Consider the following 24495-nt stretch of genomic DNA (forward strand, 5'->3'; position numbering starts at 1 on the left):
TAAGGTCAATAATTGGAAAATCATGTGACCATAACTAGCTTATGATTTTACTTCAGCTTCCCTTTTTATTCACTTTTCTGGAGTCAGAGGTGAGTTCTTACTGGTTTGGACCGGTTCTCCAGAACCAATAGTGCTGCCTTCAAACAAAGAGATTACTGATTTTCTGTTTTTTTTAAAAAGTGGGCCTGCCCAGCTGATCCCGGGCAGCTTGAATTGCTGCTCCTCAGCTGTTTTCCTTTTTTTCTGACTAAAAATATCACCTATCCTTTTCTCAGCCTGCCTTAAAGAAGTATTTCACAAATTAGACTGGGCAAAAGATGAAATAAAAATCAGTGGCACCTATTTAAATCACTTGAGATTTCAGATGATGTTATTCTCTTCTCACAAGATACAGAAGAACTACAAATATAAGAGCTGCACTAAGGTAGATAATAAACCTGAAAATGTTGTAAATATGAGCTAGTTGCCAACTGTTTGAAATGTAGTCAGATGATGGGCTTAATACTTTAAAGCAGCTCAAAGTGCTTTATGGAGTTCTAAAGCAGCCTTTCTGTGGCCATCTTAACTTTGAATTGTTTTTAAACAACCAATCATAAATCGAAGATGTTGTTGAAAATAAGTCACTGATCAGTGGTGAAAGACAACATAATAAAAGAAGCATAAGCACTGGATCAGACCTTGAAACAAACACATATTGCAAACTTTTTTTTCTCATGTACCTCTCCAGTACAGTTATAGTCAGTTATGCAGATATCTCAGACCTTACAGGCAGGAGCCACTGAATGGACACACATTCAGTTGTTGTCACAGTCATATGAAATTCTCACGTATCGACCTGCACAGTCCTGGGGTTATGGTGACAGCCAGCACTGCTGGGTTTGCCATTGCTAAATGACATCACACTTGGCAACCACAGTTCTTTTGGAGTGTAGAATGTAATGTGAAAAGCTCTGCTCAGTATATAAAGTTATATTAATCTGCCTCTACAGTCAAAATTTTATTAAAATTGGTTTGAAGTCCTACCATACTTCTGAAACTAATTATTTCTTGATGCATTCTACAGGTATTCCTTGTTGAGCAACTGTTTCAGGCAATGACTGACTATAGTTACAATGGTGATAAAAAGATAACTGTGACCAATCATTGCATTAATGACCTTTACAGATCTGTAAAGCAAAGGAAAACTGAAATAATATAATAAGCACAGTTTTAGTTTTATTTAGTGACCACTTTGCATTATGTCTTAGTTGTGATAAATGAGGACTACCTGTGCTTTCAAACACACATTCTGAAATTTAAAATATAGAGTAAACTATGCCATTCCTGGTTTCATTAGGAAATTTTCAGGGTTCTCAAATCTTTTTTTCTCCCTTTCTGCTTTCGAAAAAATAAAATGTTCGCAGAAACATAAGATAGATCTGTTCTACAAGCTACGCCATGTGATGAATGAACTGATTGATCTTCGCAGACAATTACTTTCTGGTCATTTGACCCAGGATCAAGTTCGAGAAGTCAAGAGACATCTCACTGTACGATTGGACTGGGGAAATGAGTAAGTATGGTTCTAGTTTTGTTTAAATAAGTGTAATAGTGATGAAATAACAGAATTTGAAAATAGTCAAAAGCTTTATATATAACCCAGATATTGCCATGCTATACTTTTTGGGGGGATACACAGTATTATTCAAAGCACAGAAAAATAATGAGAAGAAATTAACAAAAGAAAAGGCAGAAGTTAAGAGAGTAGAAAATAATTCTTATTAAATCTAGTTTACACTGACATCATTTAACAGATATCTCCATGTTTTCTTTTCTCATTTTTGGTTCCTCCATCTCTATACATCATACTTTTTGTTCTTTAAACTTTCCACTTTTTCAGGATTCAACTCATTCATCTGTTACTTTTTCAGACTTCCCTTTTCTCTCAGTCTCTTTATTATCTCTCAAGATATTAGTTTGGTGATTCAGGCCTCATTCATATTCTTTATATGGCCAAACTATATATATAGATAGTCCTTGATTTATTACCATTTTATTAGAACTGTTTAAAGTTACAATGACACTTAAAAAGTGACATGATTAGGCCTCATATTTACATCCATCACAGTTCATATGGAATGTGTAGGGAAAGATGCTGTCTAGAAAACAGAGAAGAGAGGCAGGAGCTCTCTTAAAACTGGTGGACAGAGAAAGAAACTTAGGAAGTACCCTCCTAATTGATTACGGAGTTAAAAGTAGCAGCAGGAAGCAGCACTTCAGACTTGAAAGGTTCTATTAATATAACCTAACAATAAAGCAGAATTAGTGTATCTAGTTGTGTTTCCCATTTGGTTTCCCTGTGGTATCCTCACTTTTTTTAGCACTCTAAAGCCATAGTTCCTAGACTTCCTGAATATTAAAAGGAAAATTTGCTTCTGTAAATCCCAACAGCAAGGCAGTAGGAAACAGCTGTTAACTATAGATAAGGCTTAGGTGAGCAAGGTGAATTTCCAAGTCCAGGAGTCCAAAGTCAAGCCTGTGATTTATGAGAGATCATGGTTAATCAACAAGCCAGAGTTGTAAATAACTAGATTCCAAGTGTCAAGATAGGCAAGCCAGGTGCTGTAATTGTTTCTAGCAAGAGACCATTGTTCCTATGGAAATAGTGGCAGTGAGTTCAGCTTCTTGCTGCTTGCTCATGAGTTGCACATGTTAGCAAGTTGCAGAGATCCCACCTTCCCAGAAGGAATTGCTGGGGGAACCAAGTGAATGCTGGAGCAGCCTGCGTTGTAACTGAGATTCTGAAAGCATGAGATCAGGGCAGACACCACATCTTTGGAGTCACATGATGAATATTTGGTATTTACGATCCAGGGGTCACAGGATCACCATTTAAGATCTTCCCAAGCGGCTTCTGACAAAATCAATGGGGGAAGCTGGATTCACTTAATAACTGCATAATTTGCTTAACAACCATGGCAAAAAAGTTGTAAAATTGGGAATGGCTCACTTAATGACCATAGCACTTAGTGATGAATATGCCAGTTCCAGTTGTGAATGAAAGTCAAAGACTACCTACACTTCTTTCATATTTGTCACTCATTTTAGTTATGATCATTCAGCAGCCACTCATTCCTGCCCCCTCTCTTGTTTTACCATACATACTTTTTAAATAATCTATTTCCACTACATTCAATTTTCTTCTCTCCTGCCATATCTTAATCCTATTTGCACAAAAGCACACTCTTATAATCAGCCACTTTCACTTCTTTCAATAAATACTTATTCCTTATAATAGGCCTCACGTTTCTGTCAGCAGTTGTATCTATTTCTCCATCACTTTTACCATATTTGGTAGGCTTTCTACAAGATAACACAAATTCATTTGTCCTGATTTGTCTCTATTTATATACATTATAATTTACAATTGTATCCTCCACTTTCCTTGTAGTACAAACCTTGGTCTTTAATATATTAAGTTTCAGATCTGTATACCTCATTGTGCCATATAGTTTATTTAATATTTGATGAAAATGTTCAAATTCTCCTGTGCGCTACTTGGAGAATCCAAGCATGAGTTAACTTTTGCGTGTATCCCATGCTTGGATTCTCTAAGCAGCACATAGGAGAAAGACTTGTCTTACCTGAAAGGTTGTTCTCTGTGTGCTGCGGGAGAATCCAACCCCACTCTTGTGACCAAACTGGTCCAGGGTCACGAGAGAACTTTACCTTCAACGTTCCCATCTCTATTGGCTGGCTGCGCCTTCATTGAAAAACTGAGCTCCGTTGAGCAGAGGAGGCGTGGTCAGGACTTTTTCTAACTCAGTCTCTGGACAAACAGACAAAAGTTGGATTCTCCCACAATGCACAGAGAACAACTTTTCAGGTAAGACAACGGTCTTTCACAACAATTTGGCATTGTTCACATAAAATGTACAAATATGTTTACGTATCTGATGAACATATCTGTATTGATACCAAAAGCATTCTTCATTAATTTATCCATAAATATATTAAGCAATGAAGAGGAAATCATACAGTACATTTGTGTTTTATTGTGTTCCATTTTTTATATTGTATCAATATTTTCCCATGTTTGGATGGAGAACCTACTAACATCCTGAATACCTTGCTGCTTGACTTTTGCAGTGTATTTTATATGGGGCTGCTCTTGAAAGATCAACTGGAAACTTCAACTTCAGAATACAATGATGGGCATGCCCATTAATAATACCTGCTTCAGAAGCTGAACTTGTTGCCAGTTTGATTCTGGGTGTGAATCAGAGCTAGTTGTTACCAATAATAATTGCCATTATGATCAAATAATTTGACCATGTCAGCTATTTGTCTGGGGATTTATAGTTTATATTTTAATTAATATGTCATGGAATATGTGCAAGACTTCTTATACTTCTACAAAAAGATGTCTTGACTAGAAAAAATAAATGGAATTCCTAAAAGTGTAGATATTTTTAAATTTTATTCAAATTTAAGGTTCTTTTATTACTTGGATAGTTGAACTATCCATTGTCCACAGAAAGAGAATCAGTGAATACTTCCTTTTTCAATTTCCCCAATCTCTGTAAATGTTTATTCAGCAGTTTAGGGAACTTGCTAAATAGAGGCAGCTAAAAATAAAAAATTATATCCGCACAATCAAATTCAAATTTTCTTTGTTTGTCACGGGGGTATATATATCAGGCTGTCTGTGACATGTTCAGGGCTTATTACTCCTTCAAAGGTATGCCAGGTCAAGAAACTGGCATAGTACATTATTGTACTAAGATAGAATAATAAAATATGAAAACTTTGTCTAAGTTTCTATTCTACTTGATTGTACTAAATACAATCAAGAGATGGATATTTTGAGGGTTTTTTTTCCAGGATTCATTCTTAAGATTATGTTATATTTTTTCAAACTTCCTTCTTAATAGCTCACATCTTTCCCTAAAGATTATTCTATATCCCAGACTCCGTTCTAAATTCCTTCATACTATCTTGTTTGTCAAAATCATGCAGGCAGGAGGAGGTGCGTTACCACCCCCCTCCTCCAGCACTGGGTCTCCCACCTCTGATTGCTTAACAATCCACATGGTCCTGGGGTTTAAAACAAAAAGTGGGACTGCTGGAATTGCTATCACTAAGTGATGTGGCCACATGACATCATATTTTTGCCTTAAGTTTGGCAATGGCAATTCCAGTCCTAATTGCTGTTGTAAGTTGAAGGCTAGCAAAAAATTTTCTAAAGTTGAGATAACTTTCCTAATAGCTATTCCTTACACTTTATCAGATGGATGTACTTATTAAGAAAGCCCTCAAATAAGGATTCTAAAACCCAAATAACCAATCAAGAAATGATTATTTTTAATTTCATATTTTACATTTTATATAACATGAATATACTTTCTCCACAATACCTTTCAATATTGGGAAAGCTGCTTTGCCTTATAAATTGTCAAGTAGCTGATGACTCCCAAGAAATGAAAATCACACTGATTTCAGAAAAATATGTTTCTAGGTAATCCTGGATTAAAACATAATCTAGACATTTTAGAAATAAATTCATGGGAAAATTTATAATAAGCCAATTAAGGTGGAGTTTCTTTGAAACATTTTCTTCCCACTCCATAGTTAAGATTCCATATGTGAACTATATGAACTCTTGTTTGTCCCCTTCTCTTGTTTGTTCATTATCCTTTTCCAGAATAACTTTGAATGACCACAGTTGAGCTGTAAATATTCTGATATTGTTGCTTCTACTCAACTTCTGAGTACTACTGCATTGCATTTGCTTGTTTGTTTGTTTGATTAGATTTTAATGCTGCTCCTCCCAAAACGACTCTGGTCAGTGCCAAAATCTGTGTAGTGTCGCATATCGTACTGTTGTTAGAGTTTTCAGCATTCATTAGATAATTATGCTTTGGATATTCAAGCTTGTGCAGTGTCATGTTTGAAGTACTCTGTCTCTTTATTATCAATGCTATATGTATACGAAGGTCCAGTCCAAATCAAAATAATTAGTGGACTTGCTAGTGCCACATACATGTGCCTGCAGAGAGACTTATAAAAAGTGTTTCCTAAATCAAACCTTTTTTCTATAACACCTCATAGTAAAGGTTGAACTATTATATTTACTGTGATGTTTTTGATAGAAATTATCTCTGGGTAGTGATAACAGCCAGCTACTAAATAATCCTAACATAAACAATCTGAGGTTAAGTACAGATTCCCAAATGTTTGGCAGGATGAATAAACACTACAAGCATAATAATTGATATGAGGATATATGTTGGCATAATTATAATGTGAAGGCTGCATTGCTATATATACGTTTAATACAGTAAATAGAAAGCCATTTTGCTATAAAGGTTAAAGTACTGCAAACCAAGAGACTGGGTTCTAATTTCTAATTTTGTCAGATAAGCGACCTTGGGCCGGTGACTCCCTCTAAGCTAGGGGTGTCAAACTCAAGGACCAGGGGCCGGATGCAGCTCACAGGGTACTTAGATTTGGCCCAGGGGCCACTCTCAAAACAGCGAAGTACTGGCCTACAGTGCTTCTGCCAGCAAAAATGGGCTCCCGGGCTCTATTTTTGGCTATCACAGTCTCCTGCAACCTTCTGCCAGTGAAAACAGAACCTGGGAGCCCATTTCGCTGGCAGAGCACTCAGGCCACCACAAGCGCCCCTGACACGATGACGTTGAGCTGGCCAGCCCCCCCGCATACCCTCCCCAGGTCAAACACAATCCTGATGCGGCCCTCAATGAAATCAAGCTTGACACCCCTGCTCTAAGCCATAATAAAAGGCAATGGCAAACCAATTTGGAAAATACTGCCATACAGAACTCTGGTCCATTTAATTGTCTGGAATCAAGACTGACTTGAAGACATCAAAAATAACCCAACAGTTACAGGAAGAGAGTTTAAAGGCTGAATAGAAATTTAAGCTCAAGGGTCTCTAATCCAAGTCTGTGGCATTTCCTCATTATTGTGTTAATTATGAAATAGAGCAATTGACCTGTTTTATTAGAATGTACAGTATTTTATGCAAAGAATAGGAAATTTTTTATCATTTAATATGAAAGCTGTTCTTCTCAAATCTGAATCCTCAAATCTGAAAGGATCTAATATGCATCTTGGAGATATTTTTTAAAATTGATTCTGGGTTTGTTGGTTTGTTTTTTCATAGACATTTGGGCTTGGATCTTGTCCCACGGAAGGAGTTTGAGATTGTCGATTCTGATCAGATCAGTGTGTCTGATCTATACAAAATGGTAAGACTGTTCATGGGGAAGAAGGGTTTATGGAAGAACATTTTGTGTAATCAAAAATTATTTATGTAACTATGACAAATATGGTATGTTTAGGACCGGAAAGATTCAGATTTAAATCCACATGCAAGTGGGTGATTTTGGCCAATCAATCTTTTTGACTAACTTACATTAAATGATTGTTGTGAGGGTAAAATTACAGTAGGAATACGTAACATCCTATTTCAGATTTTTCTCTATCTCATATTCAAAGGAGCTTGCAACAAATGCATTAGTTTAAACTATAATAATGAGGATTAAAATAATAATAATAATAATAATTACATATTTTAATTTTCAAAGTGACTCATTATCACCTTTACTCTTTCCCAGAATGCTGGTTGGGAAATTCTGGTGGTTGAAGTTCACACCTGTTTAAATTGCTAAAGTTGAGAAACACTGCTTTATACTATGAGTGGCACCACTACCAACAATTCTGAACAAGACCAACCTTGCATTAAATTGGCATAAAATAAATAAAAAGTTTGCATTTACTTTATATGAATTAAAGTTACTTCAAAAATAAAGGCTGTACTAGATTCCTTATTAACAAGCACAAAATAATTCAGTAAAGATATTGGAATGAAATTTTGCATTGACATGTGTAACCATAATAATAAGGGTAGGCAGAAGTGTTTAATGTGATATAATACAGCTTAATAATGAAGATTTCATAAGGCAATAGCACCAGTAGAAGACTAGAAATAATTGGGAGTTTGTAAGCTTCCAATTCATTCCAGAATCAAGTCAAAACATTTCTACCAAATACAAATGAGTTCAGAATTTTTTAAAACCAATGCTAAATGGTGGAAACATTAAAGTAGTTAATATCTGCGCACTCCCTATTGTTCAATATGTAGCAGCAATAGTTGACGACCCATATGGAATTTGAAAATTTGGATTGGAAGATAATAAAACTAATGACAGTGGATCCAAAAATGATTTGCACCCAAAAAGTGATATTGTATTTGCTATGGGCAGAAGACTATTACAGGTGAAACAAACTCTGAAGGAAAAAAAAAACATCGCCTAAATAACTACATTAAGAAAAGAACCTTGATCAATAAATCAGTCATGAAAAGCTCTTGAAAACAACAAAAGTGAAGGCTGAATGTAGACAAGAAATAATTGAAAACCAATTTGTTAATTGGAAGAACAAGCCAATGTATGATCAGTACTTGAAGAATATAGAAAAGAAATATAAAAATCCCACATGGAGTAAATTAAGATCAGAAGTGTTAAAGAAACTGAGGCTTTATTTTAGCAGCTCAAGTATATTTGCTGCATTGAGTTATTTTAGAAATAATAGAAAGGATAAATACAATTTTGGGCAACTAATTGTATGAAGATAAAAATTTGTCATGGAACAAACCACAGCAAATGTTGCCTTTGTAGTGAAAAAGGTGAAACAATTGACCGTTTGGTCAGTTGGTGCAGCAAAATTTCACAAGCTGACTACAAACAGCATCATGACTGAGTATCCAGAATTATTCATTGTAAACCGCTAAAAATTTGGATTGAATGTAGTAAAAACTGCTGGGACCATGAAATTGAGAAAAGTTTTGGAAAATGAATGCATTAAGATCTTATGGGACTTTAAGATCCAAACAAGCAGGTTTTTTATTCATAACATGCCTGACATAACAGTTATTGAAAAGAAGAAAATATTTTTCATTGATATTGTTATACTGGGTGAGGCTAGAATTGGAAAAAAAATTGAAAAAAATTACAAAATATTGGGACTTGGAAATCGAAGTTGATTACTAATGGAAAAAGAAACTCATTGTTATACCAATTGTGATTGGAGCGTGTCGAGCATTTCTTTAAAAACTCCCTCAATATCTGGAAATCTTGAATTGATCCAACCTGAACACCCTACAAAAACACACTGTTAGAAACTGCCTATATTTTTAGATGCTAGCTTAATAATATTTAGATCCTTTGTTAGAACTTGAATTTTTAAATTTCCAGCAATCTTATATGCACTTAGATTAACTGTAAATTTGACAATTATGCACTCAAGCTAGTATATCATGAAGGCTTGTTGAATACTGGAACCTACAAGAAAAACCAAATAAAGAATAGAAAAGAAACATGTCAAAGCAAAGTATTACATGACCAGCAGATTAAAAAAAAATAGCAGGGAAAACAGTATAGTATAGGACCTTCTAATGGCTAAGACTAAGAAAGTTGAAGAAAGAGAGACAAGGTCTAATTTTGGCTACATAAGACCAAGTAATAAGAACAAATGCATAAAAAACCCGAATTGAGAGGACAGCAACAGACAGCAAATGCTATCTGCAAAGAAGCTGAAGAAACAGTGAATTACCTAGTTATCTGCTGCAAAAATGACTACAAACAATATGACAAAGTAGCAACATTAATGCAAGAAATTTCATTTACTTGTGAGCAAGAACCGGTGGAAATAGGCAAAGTAGAAATAGACAAAGTAATAGAAAATGAAAACTGGGATTTCAGATTCAAATAAACAAGCACCTGCCACATAACTCCCCTGATATAACAATTGTTGATGAGAAAAACAAAAAGTCTGGACAGTACCTGGAGTCAGCAGAACAGAAGAGAAACAAATGGAGAGAATCATAAAATATACAGATTTGGCAAATACAAGTCAAATGACCGTAGCAAAAGAAAACAAAAGTAGTAGCAATAATAATAGCCCTGGGTGCAATCCCAAAACATCAGGAGCATCACTTGAACACCATCGACATTAACAAAATCTCCATCAGTCAATTGCAAATGGCCACCTTATTTGGAGCAGCTTACATCCTGTAACATCTGACTGCGACCAACCCATAATATGTATTTACTTGATATAACAGTATGATTGCTAATTAAAGAAAGAAAGAATTTTAAATAACACTGAAAATTACAAGGTTTATTTTAGTTGAGAAGTCTACTGTGAAAAATATCCAATTGACCTCAATGTAGTTGCAGATAAATTGGTACTACAATTCCCAATTCTTTAATTTTATTTGAATGGAAAAGATTGACTTTTAATGTTGTCCCCTGGAAACTGCCTTGACAAGCCCCTGCAACGTTCTTGGTAAGATTTGCCATCCTAGGGCTGAGAGAGAGTGATCCAGCTGGCTTTATGCCTAAGGCAAGAGTAGATCTCCCAGTTTCTAGCCTGTTACTTTAACCCATTGCTTCCTAATTTTTTTCCTTCAATACAGATAGTCCTCAACTTATAACCACAATTGACACCAGAACTTCCATCACTAAGTGATGTGGTTATTAAATGAGTTGTACCTGATTTTACCATTTTTTTTTTGTTTCATTCGTTAAGCAAATGATCACAGTCATTAAGCAAATCCAGACTCCTACATTGACTTTGGTTGTCAGAAGCCCCCTGGGAAGGTTGCAAATGTGTTTATTTACTTTGTTTTATTTATTATATTTCTTTGCCTCCCATCTTGCTGCAAGGCAGCTTTGTGTGGCTTACAACATCAACACACCCCCCCCCCAGTGTATGTGTATATATAAAAAATTGCAATAAAATACAGATTATAACTAAAACATGGGGAGTAAGGGAACACAATGTACGGGGGAGAGTGGGAGCTGATATTAGTCAATTACACCTCCAGTAGGATACTCTCTCATTGGGAGTTCCAAGCCAGGTCTTCAGGCTCTTGTGCAAGGTCAGGAAAGTGGGAACCAATCTCTTCAGAGGGCAAGATGTTTCAAAGCGCTCTGACAGAGAAGGCTCTTTCTCCTGGACCCTGCTAACCAGAATTCCTTGACTGGTGGGATCTGCAGCATGCCTCCTGCACCAGCATGGGTGGGGTAGGCCTGTCCCATAGAATGGTTTCTCAAGTAATCTGGATCCATGCCATACAGGACTTTATAGGTAATGAGCAACACCTTGAATTGTACCCAGAAGCAAACCTCAGATTTTGCAGCTCGTGGGACAGTAGTGTAAAATGGACTACCTCGGGGGCCCCTAAGACTGCCCACACAACCTTACTTTGCATCCACATGCTCTTCAGGACTAGTCCCTGTAGAGCGCATTGCAGTAGTCCAAGTGTGAGATGACCGGGGCTTGAATGACTTGAGCACAGGGATTCCTTAACCAGCCCACAACTGGCTCATAACCCAAAGTTCTGCAAAGATTCGTCTAGCTGCAAATGTCACCTGATCTTTGAGGCTAATTTCAGGCAGCTGGTAATCAGCAGAAGTAGCCTGCAGTACTGCATTCTAATCACTGCACCACCATGGTGACCAGATGAGCTTGGGAAACTGCAGTTGTCATAAATACATGCCATTTGCAAAGAACCTAATTTTTGGTCATGTGACTGCAGGGATGCTGCAGTGATCATAAGTGTGAGGACTGGTTATGATGTTTTACAACGCTAACATGACTTTGAGCAGTCGTTAGATAAATGGCCGAAAGTGGAAGATTACCTGTACCCAAATCTGCTTATCAGAAAGTCCTTTTTGCCCAATGTAGATAAACACTTTAAGTCAACTTAAAAGTTTCTGTTGTGATTGGGTAATTGGTTGTGTATCATTACCCAATTCCACCACCATCTCCAATCCACATATTTTTGGGTAACTGAAAGGTTTAACCATCATAGCTAACTGATTGAATCTGTTCAAACAAAGTAATTACATATTAAAGAGTAAAAATAATTATGCTTAATTAAGTAAAGAACCAAAGCAATGTATTGAGAAAAATAACATTTTCCCTGTCATCTTTACAGCATTTATCCAGTAGGCACAGTGTGCAACAAAGCATATCACAGGTAAGTTGAGTTATAAAAGCATCATCATTTTCTAAATATCACATGAATACATTTAATGGTATTAGAAGGTTTTGCTTGACAGTGCTAGTATACAAATACTAATTTATTTTCTTTTGCAGCAACCTTCTTCTTGATCTTTGTTTAGAACTGCTTGCATTAGTTTGAAAATTGTATAGTGAGACAATTAGAATGTGATACTGATACTATACACATATCTGTCTCCATGAAATGTTTGGGTTGTGTATATTTTCCCTTGCTGTTAACATTCCAGACTACATAGAATATATTTAGCACAATACAGCCGAATTTCAAGATATGAAAAAGGTATGAAACATTAGTGGCAGCCTCTTTGTTGCTGCTGAAATAACTTCAAAAGAAAGACTGTGTTAGTAATGACTTCAATGAGCTTTCTCAATTTTTTAATCATATCCTACCTTCCCACTTGTGTAAAGGTAAAAGTTCCCCCCCCACATGTGTGCTAGTCATTTCCGGCTCTAGGGGCGGTGCTCATCTCTGTTTCTAAGCTGAAGAGCCAGTGCTGTCCAAAGACGTCTCTGTGGTCATGTAGCCGGCATGACTAAATGCCAAAGGCGCACGGAGCGCTGTTATCTTCCCACCCTATTTTTCTACTTGTATTTTTTACATGCTTTTGAATTGCTAGGTTGGCAGGGACAAGTAACGAGCTCACCCCATTAGGCAGTGCTAGGGATTCGAACTGCTGAACTGCGGACCTTCTGATCAGCAAGCTCAGCATCTTAGCCATTGAGCCACCACATCCCTTTCCCACTTTTGTACCAGTATTTAAATCTGATAACTGTCTACTTAATCGGAGATAAGATAACATCATTGTTATGATCAAGAATGGAGCCTATAAGTCTTTGATCAATGAGATGAAAAAAAAGTTTGAAGGAAGGAAAAATAGTACCCATTGTCTCTGTCTGGTCATAATACTTTCTAGATGTTAGCTGGATAGATATAAACATTTCATCATTATGTAAAGGTTACTTGCAACTGTATATAGCTAAATATCAGAAATAAAGCTTTCCTGACTTTTCAGTTCTTCTATAGCCGATCATTGCTCTTTATGTTTAAAGAACGTATCTATTCATATCAACATGGGTACTACCTCATTTTCTTTTCAACTTATTCCCCAGTTCAGAAATGATTAAGATAGTGCTGGGCTGTAAATATCGACCAAAGAAAATTGCTTTATTCAGCAGTTTGCTCACGTTTACAGAATCTTACATGAAGTGGTGAAATTTAATGTAGAGCAAATACTGAATTTTATGTAATGTACTTTGATAATAAATACTGTAATGTAGTTTTATTTCATTTTTTTTCAAATTAGGTGGATACGATGAGGCCACGCCATGGAGAAGCATGCCGCCTGCCAGTACCTCACCATTTCTTTCTCAGTTTAAAGAGTTTCACATACAATACAATTGGAGAGGATGCAGATGTGTTCTTTTTTTTATATGATGTTCGAGAAGGGAAGCAGATCAGGTAAATCAAGATGTTTACTTTTTCAGAATATATACATTAGCAATAGCCCTTAGACTTATATACTGTTTCATAGTGCTTTACAGCCCCTTCTAAAGGGCTGACAGAGTCAGCATATTGCCCCCAACGATCTGGGTCCTCATTTTATCAACCTCAGAAGGATGAAAGGCTGAGTCAGCTTGAGCCCATCAGGATTGAACTGCTGGCAGTCTGCAGAATTAGCCTGCAATACTGCATTCTAACCACTGTGCCACCACGGTTCAGTATTGATACTTTCATATAAAATCCCCATTTATGTAATATTTATATATTTATTAATATAGTATGTGAGATACCAGTATAATTTTGAAATATTTCAGTATGAAATATGATGTCATGAGTAATACTTTTACTGAAGTAGAAAAGTGAAAAGTAAACAAAATAAACAGTTTCTGTTTCAAATATAATAAAAAACAGACCTAAAACTATAGCTAGATTGGGTGTTGGTTACTTACCTGATACGTCCTTTCTCGGGACGGTGGAGACATCATCCAGGCATGGGTTTGACTGTCGGGATCCAATTGGACTGGGTCTACAAGCTTTAAAGACACACCCACGAGGCTCTTCCTCCCAGCTTAGATGAAGGTGTAACTTGTAGAATGCTGTGTAAACAATCTCAGACAATAGATATTATCTCTCCTCAAGGCAGGAATAGACAAAAAAAGGACAAAGGCATAAATAAAGGGTGGGGCTGGATGATGTCTCCACGGTCCCGAGAAAGGGTGTATCAGGTAAGTAACAACACCCATTCTCCTAGTAGGTGAAGACATCATCCAGGCATGGGAGATATCAAAGCCCAATCTGTCCCATCGGGAGGGTCCTGAATAGAAGTTAATAATCTTAAGTAGAAACCATTCTCTGCAACATGCGCCGGCCGAACAAAGCATCAGCTGAGGCATATCTGTCGAGCCTGTAATGGCAGATGAACAGAGAGATAGTAGTCCACATGGCTGCCTGGCAAATTTCCTCTAATGAAGCTTGAGATGACCAGGCAGCTGAGGTGGCTGCGCTGCAGGTGGAGTGCGCAGTGATATGAGGTGGAACAGGCAGAGAAAGTGCGGAGTAGGCTCTAGAAATAGCAGCTTGTACACAATGACCAATGTCAGAAGAAGAGGCCTTGGAGCCCTTCTTACCTCCCGGCTGGAACTTTACAAAAAGAGCCTCAGAGCGTCTGAAATTGGTAGTTCGTTTAATATAAACGTATAGGGCACGTCGCATATCAAGATAATGCCACTTCCAATCGATGAGATTGGTGAGGACAAAAGTCGGGAATCACTAGTTCCTGGGCTCTGTAGAATACAGAATTTACCTTAGGTACAAAAGCTGGATCACGGCGAAGAACGACCTTATCTGGATGAAAGATGCATAAATCTTGTCTGATTGACAATGCTGCCAACTCGGAAATTTGCCTCACCATGGTTATGGCTACAAGAAAAACCACTTTTAAGGTTAAGTCATATAAGGATACAGAATGTAAAGGCTCAAAGGGAGTCTGAGTTAAAGAGTCCAGGACTTTGGAGACATCCCAAGTCGGGAACCTATGTATTGTCAGTGGTTTGATGTTTGTGGCACCTCTCAAAAAGTGACGGATAAGTGGGTTATGGGAAAGGGACTGAGTGGAACCGAGCGACAAGACGGAGGGCAGGGCCACAACCTGGCAATGGAGAGTGTTTGGCGAGAGTCCTATATCTAGTCCTTGTTGCAGGAACTGGAGAATGTTAGGGATAGAGGCCTGTAAAGGAACAATGTCTTTTCTATGGCACCAGAAAGAGAACTCTGTCCAAGTAGCATCATAAATGTGGTTAGTAGAAGAGCGCCTGGAGGCTTGAATTGTGTGAGTAACTTCAGTGGATAGATTGGCAGTCCTTAGAGCCTCCCGCTCAATCTCCAGGCGGTTAGTCGTAACCAAGGAAGGTCGGGATGTTGGAACAACCCCTGAAGGAGCAGAGAGGAAAACTGGGGAAGTTGCCATGGAGGAGCTACTGAAAGGTTCAGCAGATCGGCAAACCAAGATCTGCGGGGCCAGTGAGGAGCGATCAGGATCAGTTCTGCCTCCATCAGCATTTTCTGTATTACCTGCTGTATTAGAGGGGCCAGGGGAAACACATACAGAAGGCCTGGAGGCCACTCACACCTCAGAGCATCGACACCCTCCGCCCCTGGAGTCGCATAGTGCAAAAAATACCTTGGCAGTTTATTGTTGTCCTGGGAAGCAAAGAGGTTGAGAACCAGAAGGCCGTACCTGACCGTCAGTTGTTGAAAGGTTTGCTGATGCAGGCTCCACTCTGCTGGGTCGATGTGCATGCGGCTGAGATCGTCTGCCTGAGTGTTCTGGACCCCCGAGATGTGCTAGGCCTGGATAGATAATAGATAGGTCTCTGCCCAGGACCCCAGTTGGAAAGACAAGGTCATTAGACGTTGGGATCTCGTCCACCCGGTTTATGTGCACTTTGGCGGCGGTATTGTTCGTAAGGACAAGCACGTGCGCATTGGTCACCAGGTGTTTGAATTGAAGAAGAGCCAGAAAAACAGCTTTTAGCTCCAACCAGTTGATACTGTTTTTCTGGTCGGAGCGTGACCAAAGGTCCTGGGCTGTGTGCAACAGAATGTGAGTTCCCCAGCCTTGCAGACTCGCATCCGTAGTTAGAGTGATGCGTGAGTGGTCGCGAAACAGAGAGCTCTGTTCCAAGGCAGGGGAGAGCCACCAGCGAAGGGACCAGCTTACCTCTGAGGTGAGACGAACCTTGTGCATCAAGCAACTGCAGTCGGCCTTCTGATATGGTAGCAGAAACCACTGGAGCTGGCGATTGTGGAATCGGGCCCATGGAACGATGTTGAAGGTGGATACCATTTTCCCCAGAAGTTGTGACAGGTAGATGAAAGGAATCTTTGGATGGCCTCTGGTGGATGAGACTAGATCATGAATGCTCACCTGCGTTCTGGCGATAAGACCTGTTCCAGGGAGGTGTCTATCCCTGCCCCTAGGTGCGTGAGACGAGTCATGGGCTGCAGATGGCTTTTTTTCAAGTTGACCAGGAAGCTGTGTTATTCTAGAGTCCAAAGAGTGATGTGGACGTCTCTGTTTTCTTGGTGCAAGGACCTGGACAGTAACAAAATATCATCAAGGTAACAGAGAATTCTGACTGGCATAGTTCTAAGATGGGCAGACAGCATAGCAAGGATTTTAGTGAAGATCCTCGGGGCAGAGGACAAGCCAAATGGAAGAACCTGGTATTGAAAATGATTCCCTGCATAGAAGAAATGGAGGAATTTCCTGTGATCTGGAAGTATAGGAATATGGAGGAATGCCTCTGTTAGGTCCACCGAGGAGAGGAGGTCATTAGGCTGAATGCTCTCCAAGATGGATTGCAGAGAATGGATTTTAAACCTCCTGTAAACTATAAATTTGTTTAGTAATGTGAGGTCGAGAATTGCTCACCAACCCCCCGAAGACTTAGGCATTATAAAGAGACAGGAATAAAACCCCTGTCCACGTTGGTCAGGGCACACCTCCTCGATGGCCTGAATTTGGAGGAGATGCCTAATTGCAAGTTCGACCAGATTTCTTTTGGTAATATCTCTAGAAACCGGACATAGTACGAAAGTCTGCGGGGGACTGAAAAGAAACTCCAGAGCTAGGCTGAATCGAATGGTACGTCTGATCCAGGTATCGGTGATGATGTCGTCCCAACAATTGACGAAGGCTGAAAGTTGGCCCCCAATTGGAAGGTCCCCGATGGAATTACTTCTGTTTTCGGATGGAATGGTTTGAGCTGCCCTTGAAGGGAGTCCTGTAGGAGAACCGCTGGGAGTTTCTGTTGGATCTGTCCTGAGATGAAGGACCCTGTCTTGAGGGAGCCTGGCGCTGAGGATGGGAGTGGCAAATCCCCCGTCCGTCCCTTGAAAGGACGACCTACAGAAAAAAGAAGAGGGTTTAGAATCTGTTTTGTGGCTGGCAGAAGGAAGCACCTTTCGCTTGTCCTTGGACTCTACTAAGAGAGGTTCCAAAGGAGGGCCAAAGAGCAGACCAGGAGAAAAAGGAGAAGAGGCCAAACACCACTTTACTCTGGTCTCTGCTTGCCGTTGCTTCAACCATGAGACGTCTTATGGTGACTGATGACGCCATCGACTTGGAGGAGAAACAAACCACATCCAGAGATGCATCTGCAGCGTATTCCATAGCCGCTTTGAGCTTGTTGATGTCCTGATGAGAACGGGAATCAGCAGAAGGAATTCTGTCCTGCAGCTGCTTCAGCCAACGGAGAGCCGCCCTGTTAAAAAAAGAGGCAGAAGAGGCAGCCTGAACAGCCCCTGCAGATGACTGATGAACCTTAATTAATGATTGTTCAAAACGTTTGTCCTCAGGACGAAGAGCGTCCTCTGAGGCATTAGGGGCTATATTAGGCGACGAAAGAGAAACCACAGGGAGGTCGATGGAAGGGACTTCCAAGAGCTTAGAGAGCTCTGGACTGACAATGTACAATTGTTTGTCCAGTGTAGAAGGGAGAGGTCCCGCCCCAGGGGATGCACACTGATTTTGAATTACTTCCAAGAACAGCTTTGGGGAAGGAACCACATCCTTTTCGACAGGTGAACGCGAAAACACTTGTAAACATCTACAGTTGAGGATGGTTTTGAGGCCGGGATACAAGAGACCTTTTTGGCCTTGAATAAGAGAGAGCGGAACAAGACAGTTTTGAATAGACCCACTAAGGCCGAAGGGGCAGGTGTCAAGTCCTCATCATCTGAAAGATTGGAATTACGGGTTACCTGTTCTTCAGTTTCTGCAGCAGAAGGCTGAGAAGCACTTCCAGGGGAGGCCGCCTGAGAATGGGAGGAGTGGCCCTTGTTTGACTTATTGGAAGATGAACACTGAGAGGTAGTTGTAGCTGGGCCATGGTGTTGAAGGCCTGCTGCAATCCCCTGTTCTATAGCCGCTGCTATGATGTCAGCCATATCATTAGGATTGACAGTAATTGCTCTGGGGGAAGGAGAACTCACATCTATGTCTGGGGTGACACTGCCATCCCCTTTGGAATCATATTCCTCTTGAAACCCAATCCCATCCTCAGGATTCAAGGGGGAAGCAGGAGTGGACTTATCCCCATCAGTGTCAGTAGAGAGATCTTCAGGAGGATTCACCATTACTTGAAGAGAAACTAATGGGGCAGAGATAGAAACAGTGCAATACTTGGCCTTAGATGTAGCCTTTCGTGGGACAGAATCTGAGGTCTTGTCATGGTCTGTGCCAGGGACAGCAATGTTGAGGCCTCCTGAGATGGAACAGTCTTAGAGGCCTTGGCAGGCTTGGTTGATGGTAGCTGAGAAGCAGAGGTTCTCTTTTTGCTCCTTGTTTCAGAGGGCAGAGAAGGGGAAACAATGGCAGGAGGAGATGGGATATCCCTCTGAGGGGGAGAGCCCTCGTTGGTTGACATTACTCATGGTTGGCAGTATACAAAATGGCCACCGTAGGTTTCCCGCCTAAAGGAAATGGCTGCTGGAGTAGACCAGGCCTGAGGAGAGGCTGAGGAAGTGAACCAACAAGGTGTTTACTCGCTAGGCTGAATTGCCGCCTAACAATGGCCCCGGTGCAAAGAGAACGTCTGCTGAGCAGGGAGAACAATCGCCCAAATCAGAAGGCACCTGAGGCGGTTCAAACGGCGGAATGCTGTACTGAGGCGGCAAGGAAGAGTGGTGGCGTGCGGAAACGCCCTGGACTCTAGCGGCTTTTAGGCGCGCGGCTGCAGCGATTCTGGTGATTCTTCAGTCGCAACAAGCTGAGGCTCTTCGGATGGTGCGGTTGCAGCGATCGGCAAGATGATAAGAGCCTGAGGTAAAACCTCGTAGGCTAGCCGCTATTAGTCTCTGCAATGGTTTTGCGCTAGAGAGAGAGGGGCAAGGGCCTCCAACTCGAAAATTCACAACCAATTTAATTAAATTTGGAAAAGGAGCTAATTAGAAGAAATTTGGAAACTTTTAGCACAAGTTTAGTTTAAAGTCGAATTATTTAGCAAGGAAAGATACACAGACAGCTAATCCAAGAATTAACTGAGTCTAAGGTGGGAGGAGGAGCTCATGGTTATGTCTTTAAAGCTTGTAGACCCAGTCCGATTGGATCCTGACAGATTCAAACCCATGTCTGGATGATATCTCCTCCTACTAGCAGAACACCAATCTGATCAGTAAAATTTATAAACAGCAATGGTGACAGAGAACAACCGTGTCATGTTACATTCTCTATCTCACAGGACTTGGGTAACTTATCATTAACAAGAGTTGAGCCTTCTGTCCTGTATAAATTACTGCATCTGCTTAAGAAATTCTTTTCTCTTCCACCAATATGAAAATACTTATATGATGAAAATAATCCACGTCCAGTATTTTTCAAATTATTCACAGAATTTTATTAGATGCAAAAAGGCATTAATTAATGCAAGTTCAGAAGGTATATAAAAGTGTTATTCTGAAAGTCTTGCTAACTAATAGGAATTCAAAATGAGGTGATATATATGGTCTCTCAATAAATTATTAATTTATTAAATAAATTAATTTGTTTAATAAATTATTAAATAAAATTTAATTCTGACTAGAATAGGATTAAATAAAATATTAATTATAGACAAATCTTTGTTGCCTTTCAGTGAAAGATTTCTGGTAAGGTTGAACAAGAATGGGGGGGCCAAAAATCCAGAGAAGATTGATCGGATGTGTACACTTTTTACAGTAAGTAGTGCTTTATATTCTGTACTCTGTTTCTGACACAATTTGGTCATTTGTGAGTGATTAACATTTCTAAATTTATAATACCACAAATTTTGTACAACATTATTATTTTAAATACTTAAATGAAATATGAGCCAGCATCCTTTAAGATGCCAGCTGATGTTTTGTGGTATAGTACAGAGCAACTGTGTGGAATACTCATAAACAATCTCAGGTCTTCTTGTCTGGAGACCTCATTAGAGTCTTCATTCTGTCTTAGTCATTGGCTCCAATTTAAGCAGCACAATCTTCCGTTTGCCATTTCTTCCCTGGAAGTACAGACTTCCTTTCTAAAATATTTGTGATTATGAGTTTTATGATTTAGCTTTTACACTGTCTTCTAATTATATGTCCAAATAATAGCATTGCTTTGCAATGTTGGCTTTGTAAAGTAAGATGGGTAGCATATAAATTTGATAAATAATAAATAAGCAATATGTTCAAAGTATATGAAAATATGTAGGTTGAAAGCAGATGAGTATAGGGGCTATACTGTTAGATGTTCTGGGAAAAAAATAGATGTCTTTAATAAAATATTAAAACTAATGATAATGTTCTTTATTATTTTTAGAAGAAGAAATGCATTTTATATTTAGAAAACTAAGACTGAATTGTTTAATTCTAATTCATATGATTAGGTGTACACTTTCATGTTACTTTGAAAAAGAAATCATTGAAAAGCTTTAATTTTCAGAAATTGTTTAACATTAATTAGAACAATGAGATACCATTTGGAAATTTTGTACTTTTGTTTTCATTTTTCCCTAGTCGATTTTGATTTTTTCGATTTGATTTTATTAAACTTGTATGCCGCCCTATTCCCAAAGGGTCTCAGGGTGGCTAACAAACCGATAGGGAAAGGGAGAATACAAAGAGAACAAACAAGACAACAACAAAATATAAAAAACAGATTAAAAAACTCATCAACAGTCACAACAAATTCGAGTGGGGTTGGGAACTCATCAGCCCCAGGCCTGCAGGAACAGCCAGGTCTTGACGGCTTTGCGGAAAGCCTGGAGGGTGGTGAGGGTCCAAATCTCCATGGGGAGATCGTTCCAGAGGGCCGGAGCAGCCACAGAGAAGGCCCACCTCTGGGTGGTCGACAGTCGACACTGGCTAGCTGATGGAATCCGGAGGAGGCCTAATCTGTGGGATCTAATTGATCGAAGGGAGGTAATTGGCAGGAGGCGGTCTCTCAAGTACCCAGGTCCAATACCATGTAGGGCTTTAAAAGTAACGACTAGCACCTTGAAGCGCATCCAGAGTCCAATAGGCAGCCAGTGCAGCTCGCGGAGGATAGGTGTAACGTGGGTGTAGCGGGGTGCACCCACAATCGCTCGCGTGGCTGCATTCTTGACAAGCTGAAGTCTCCGAATGCTGTTCAAGGGCTGCCCCATGTAGAGTGCATTACAGTAGTCCAGTCTTGAGGTCACAAGGGCGTGAGTGACTGTCCTGAGAGCCTCCCGATTCAGGTAGGGCCGCAATTGGTGCACCAGGCGAACCTGGGCAAATGTCCCCCTGGTCACAGCCGACAAATGGTGTTCTAAAGTCAGCTGTGGATCCAGGAGGACTCCCAAATTGCGAACCCTGTCTGAGGGGCGTATAATTTCACCCCCCAGCCTGAGAGTTGGAATACAAGGCCAATTATTGGGAGGGAAAAACACAAGCCACTCGGTCTTGTAGGGATTGAGTGCAAGCTTGTTCACACCCATCCAGACCCTAACAGCCTCCAGGCACTGACACATCACGTCAACCGCTTCACTGAGTTGGCATGGGGCGGACAGATACAGCTGTGTATCGTCCGCATATTGGTGGTATTTTATCCCATGCCATCGAATGATCTCACCCAGTGGCTTCATGTAGATGTTAAACAGGAAGGGGGACAGGACCGAACCCTGTGGCACCCCATACTTAAGGGGCCTAGGGGTTGATCTCTGCCCTCCAACCAACACGGACTGCGACCTGCCCGAGAGGTAGGAGGAGAACCACCGAAAAACGGTGCCTCCCACTCCCACCTCCCGCAACCGCCGCAGAAGGATACCATGGCCGATGGTATCTTTCATATCTTTTTGTAAGACTTTGTAAGAAACATAGAGACTGCTTTTCTGAAATATAAATATAGCTTATAAATGTTGCTAATTTATTTTTTCTTTTGCATCTTTCCTATTTATAAGGATCTTGGCAGCAAAGATATGAAGAAAGATTTGTACATAGTTGCCCATGTAATCCGAATAGGTACAGTATGCCTTATTAAAAGCATTTGCATTTTTTTAAACAACATAAATAATATATGATATGCTCTGTTGTGTAAGTTGTTTCTGCTGGAGACAATAACAGAAGATCACTTATGTTTTATTAATAATTACGAAAGACTTCTGAATTATAAGCATACTCACTAAATGTTTTAATGGAATGGGAGGATATTGTAATATATCTATTCCAACATACTGTGTGTGTTTTATTTTTATGCTTATAAATCAATCTATTAGAAAGGATAATAACATAGTTCTGGCAGCACCTATCTGAATTATATTTGGCTTATCTTGATTTCTTTCAGTCTTTGCTATATTTAAGATTGCCCTGACTTGAAAAAGAGTTGGAAAAGGTGTTTTGGAAAGTGTGGAGCTCAGGTTCAGCCCTTCTTTAAAGCAGCTGAACCTTCAGTGTAATTACCAACTAGCCCTACTGATTTTCAGGTTTGAGCTGAAGGCTGGAAAAAACACCATATTGCCAAAAACATTTGTGAACAAATATTTAACCAAAGACTGAGCTTCAGTATCTAATGGAACAAATGTCTCATTTTAATTTCAGTATTTAGTATTTTTGCTCTGATTAAAAAAAACTTTTATGGAAATTGTTAGGCCATTAGTTTTTCTAACTGTATTTCTGTAAAACCCAGGGATCCACAAGAATTTGATGGGGATCACAAGATCACACACACACACACACACACACACACACACACACACACACACACACACACACAAAACCCCTACTGGATTATATTGGTCTCCCTTCTCTCTGCAAGGAGTTTGAATAAAAGTTGGGTGGCTGCCTTTCCCCCAGAATTAGTTGAGGTATTTCATCCATATGCACATACTATCTGGCTTTCTGCCTGCCCACAGAATCTGAAAAACGTTTTCTAATAAGCTGTCTTTATTTTCTAAAGGATAGCCAAAAAATTGAAAGGGACCATTGCAGTTGACAAAGTTTGTGAACAAAGAGAGCTTGAAATCCAACACAAATTTTTAATTTGTTTAGCAGCACCAGATTAATGGCTATGTCTTTTCCGCTTATCCCTGTCAAAGATGTTGGGCTTCTTTTTCTTGATTTTTGCTTGGTTATTACTTTGTCCCAAATATAGCAAAAAGAGACAGGATTATTTTAAAAGATTACAAATGTAAGGTCAGCTTGGGTGCAGCTCATGTATACCTCAAATTCCTTTACAGTGGGACCTGCTCTAGAGTAAAACACATATGAGAATTATCTTTGTGCATTGCATTATATTTTTTCCCTACACCTTCCACCTTTTGTTTTTTAGCCAGTTAGTAATTGCTAAAGAGTGTATCTTCATAGTCACTTCATGGTCACTGAAATTACTTGAAAAATGATTGATGAAGAATTCTCTAAAGACTTTTTGAAAATAAAAATACACACAGTTGACAGAATCATTTTTGTCCACTTAAAAAAATTATAGAAGATTGCTATGGAAGAATTTATCTTTGGAGAATTCATGCTTATTTACTTTTCAGTGAACTTTTTTCATTGTTTACTTAGTAATTTTGTCTTTGAATAGTATTTCTACTTTCTTAGCAAACCTATAATTTTCAATATCTCCCCTGGAATCCTTTTTAAAACTAGTATCACATTAGCTACTTCGGTTTAGGTTTAGGTTTATTAGATTTATATGCTGCCCTTCTCCCAAAGACTCAGGGCGGCGGACTTTGCAGCTCTCTAGCACTGAACTTAATTTTAGAAATAAGTTAAGTCTTGCCGGGAAATCAGCAATTTTACATCTGATACTCAAGACATCAAGACCCAAGAATTCTTTATATTTTACTTTTTTAAAATATTCCAGATTATTTTATCAAATTGCTTAATTTGCTCTGATTTCCTCCCTGAAAAACTCAATACAGACTCAA

At 39.3% G+C, this 24495-nt stretch overlaps 1 protein-coding gene across 1 annotated transcript in view; it reads left to right on the plus strand.

The window, feature by feature from the left end:
• The window catches only part of DOCK3 (dedicator of cytokinesis 3), a 176289-nt gene that overhangs the window by 14366 nt on the left and 137428 nt on the right, over positions 1-24495 (plus strand). The window contains exons 6-11 of the mRNA XM_032239081.1: positions 1404-1552; positions 7169-7253; positions 12011-12052; positions 13401-13555; positions 20233-20314; positions 22528-22588. Coding sequence (XP_032094972.1) covers positions 1404-1552; positions 7169-7253; positions 12011-12052; positions 13401-13555; positions 20233-20314; positions 22528-22588 — 574 coding nt within the window. The remainder of the gene's footprint in view (positions 1-1403; positions 1553-7168; positions 7254-12010; positions 12053-13400; positions 13556-20232; positions 20315-22527; positions 22589-24495) is intronic.

This window comes from Thamnophis elegans, chromosome 2 (genome assembly GCF_009769535.1).
Source record: "Thamnophis elegans isolate rThaEle1 chromosome 2, rThaEle1.pri, whole genome shotgun sequence".
In the NCBI taxonomy this organism is placed as follows: domain Eukaryota; kingdom Metazoa; phylum Chordata; class Lepidosauria; order Squamata; family Colubridae; genus Thamnophis; species Thamnophis elegans.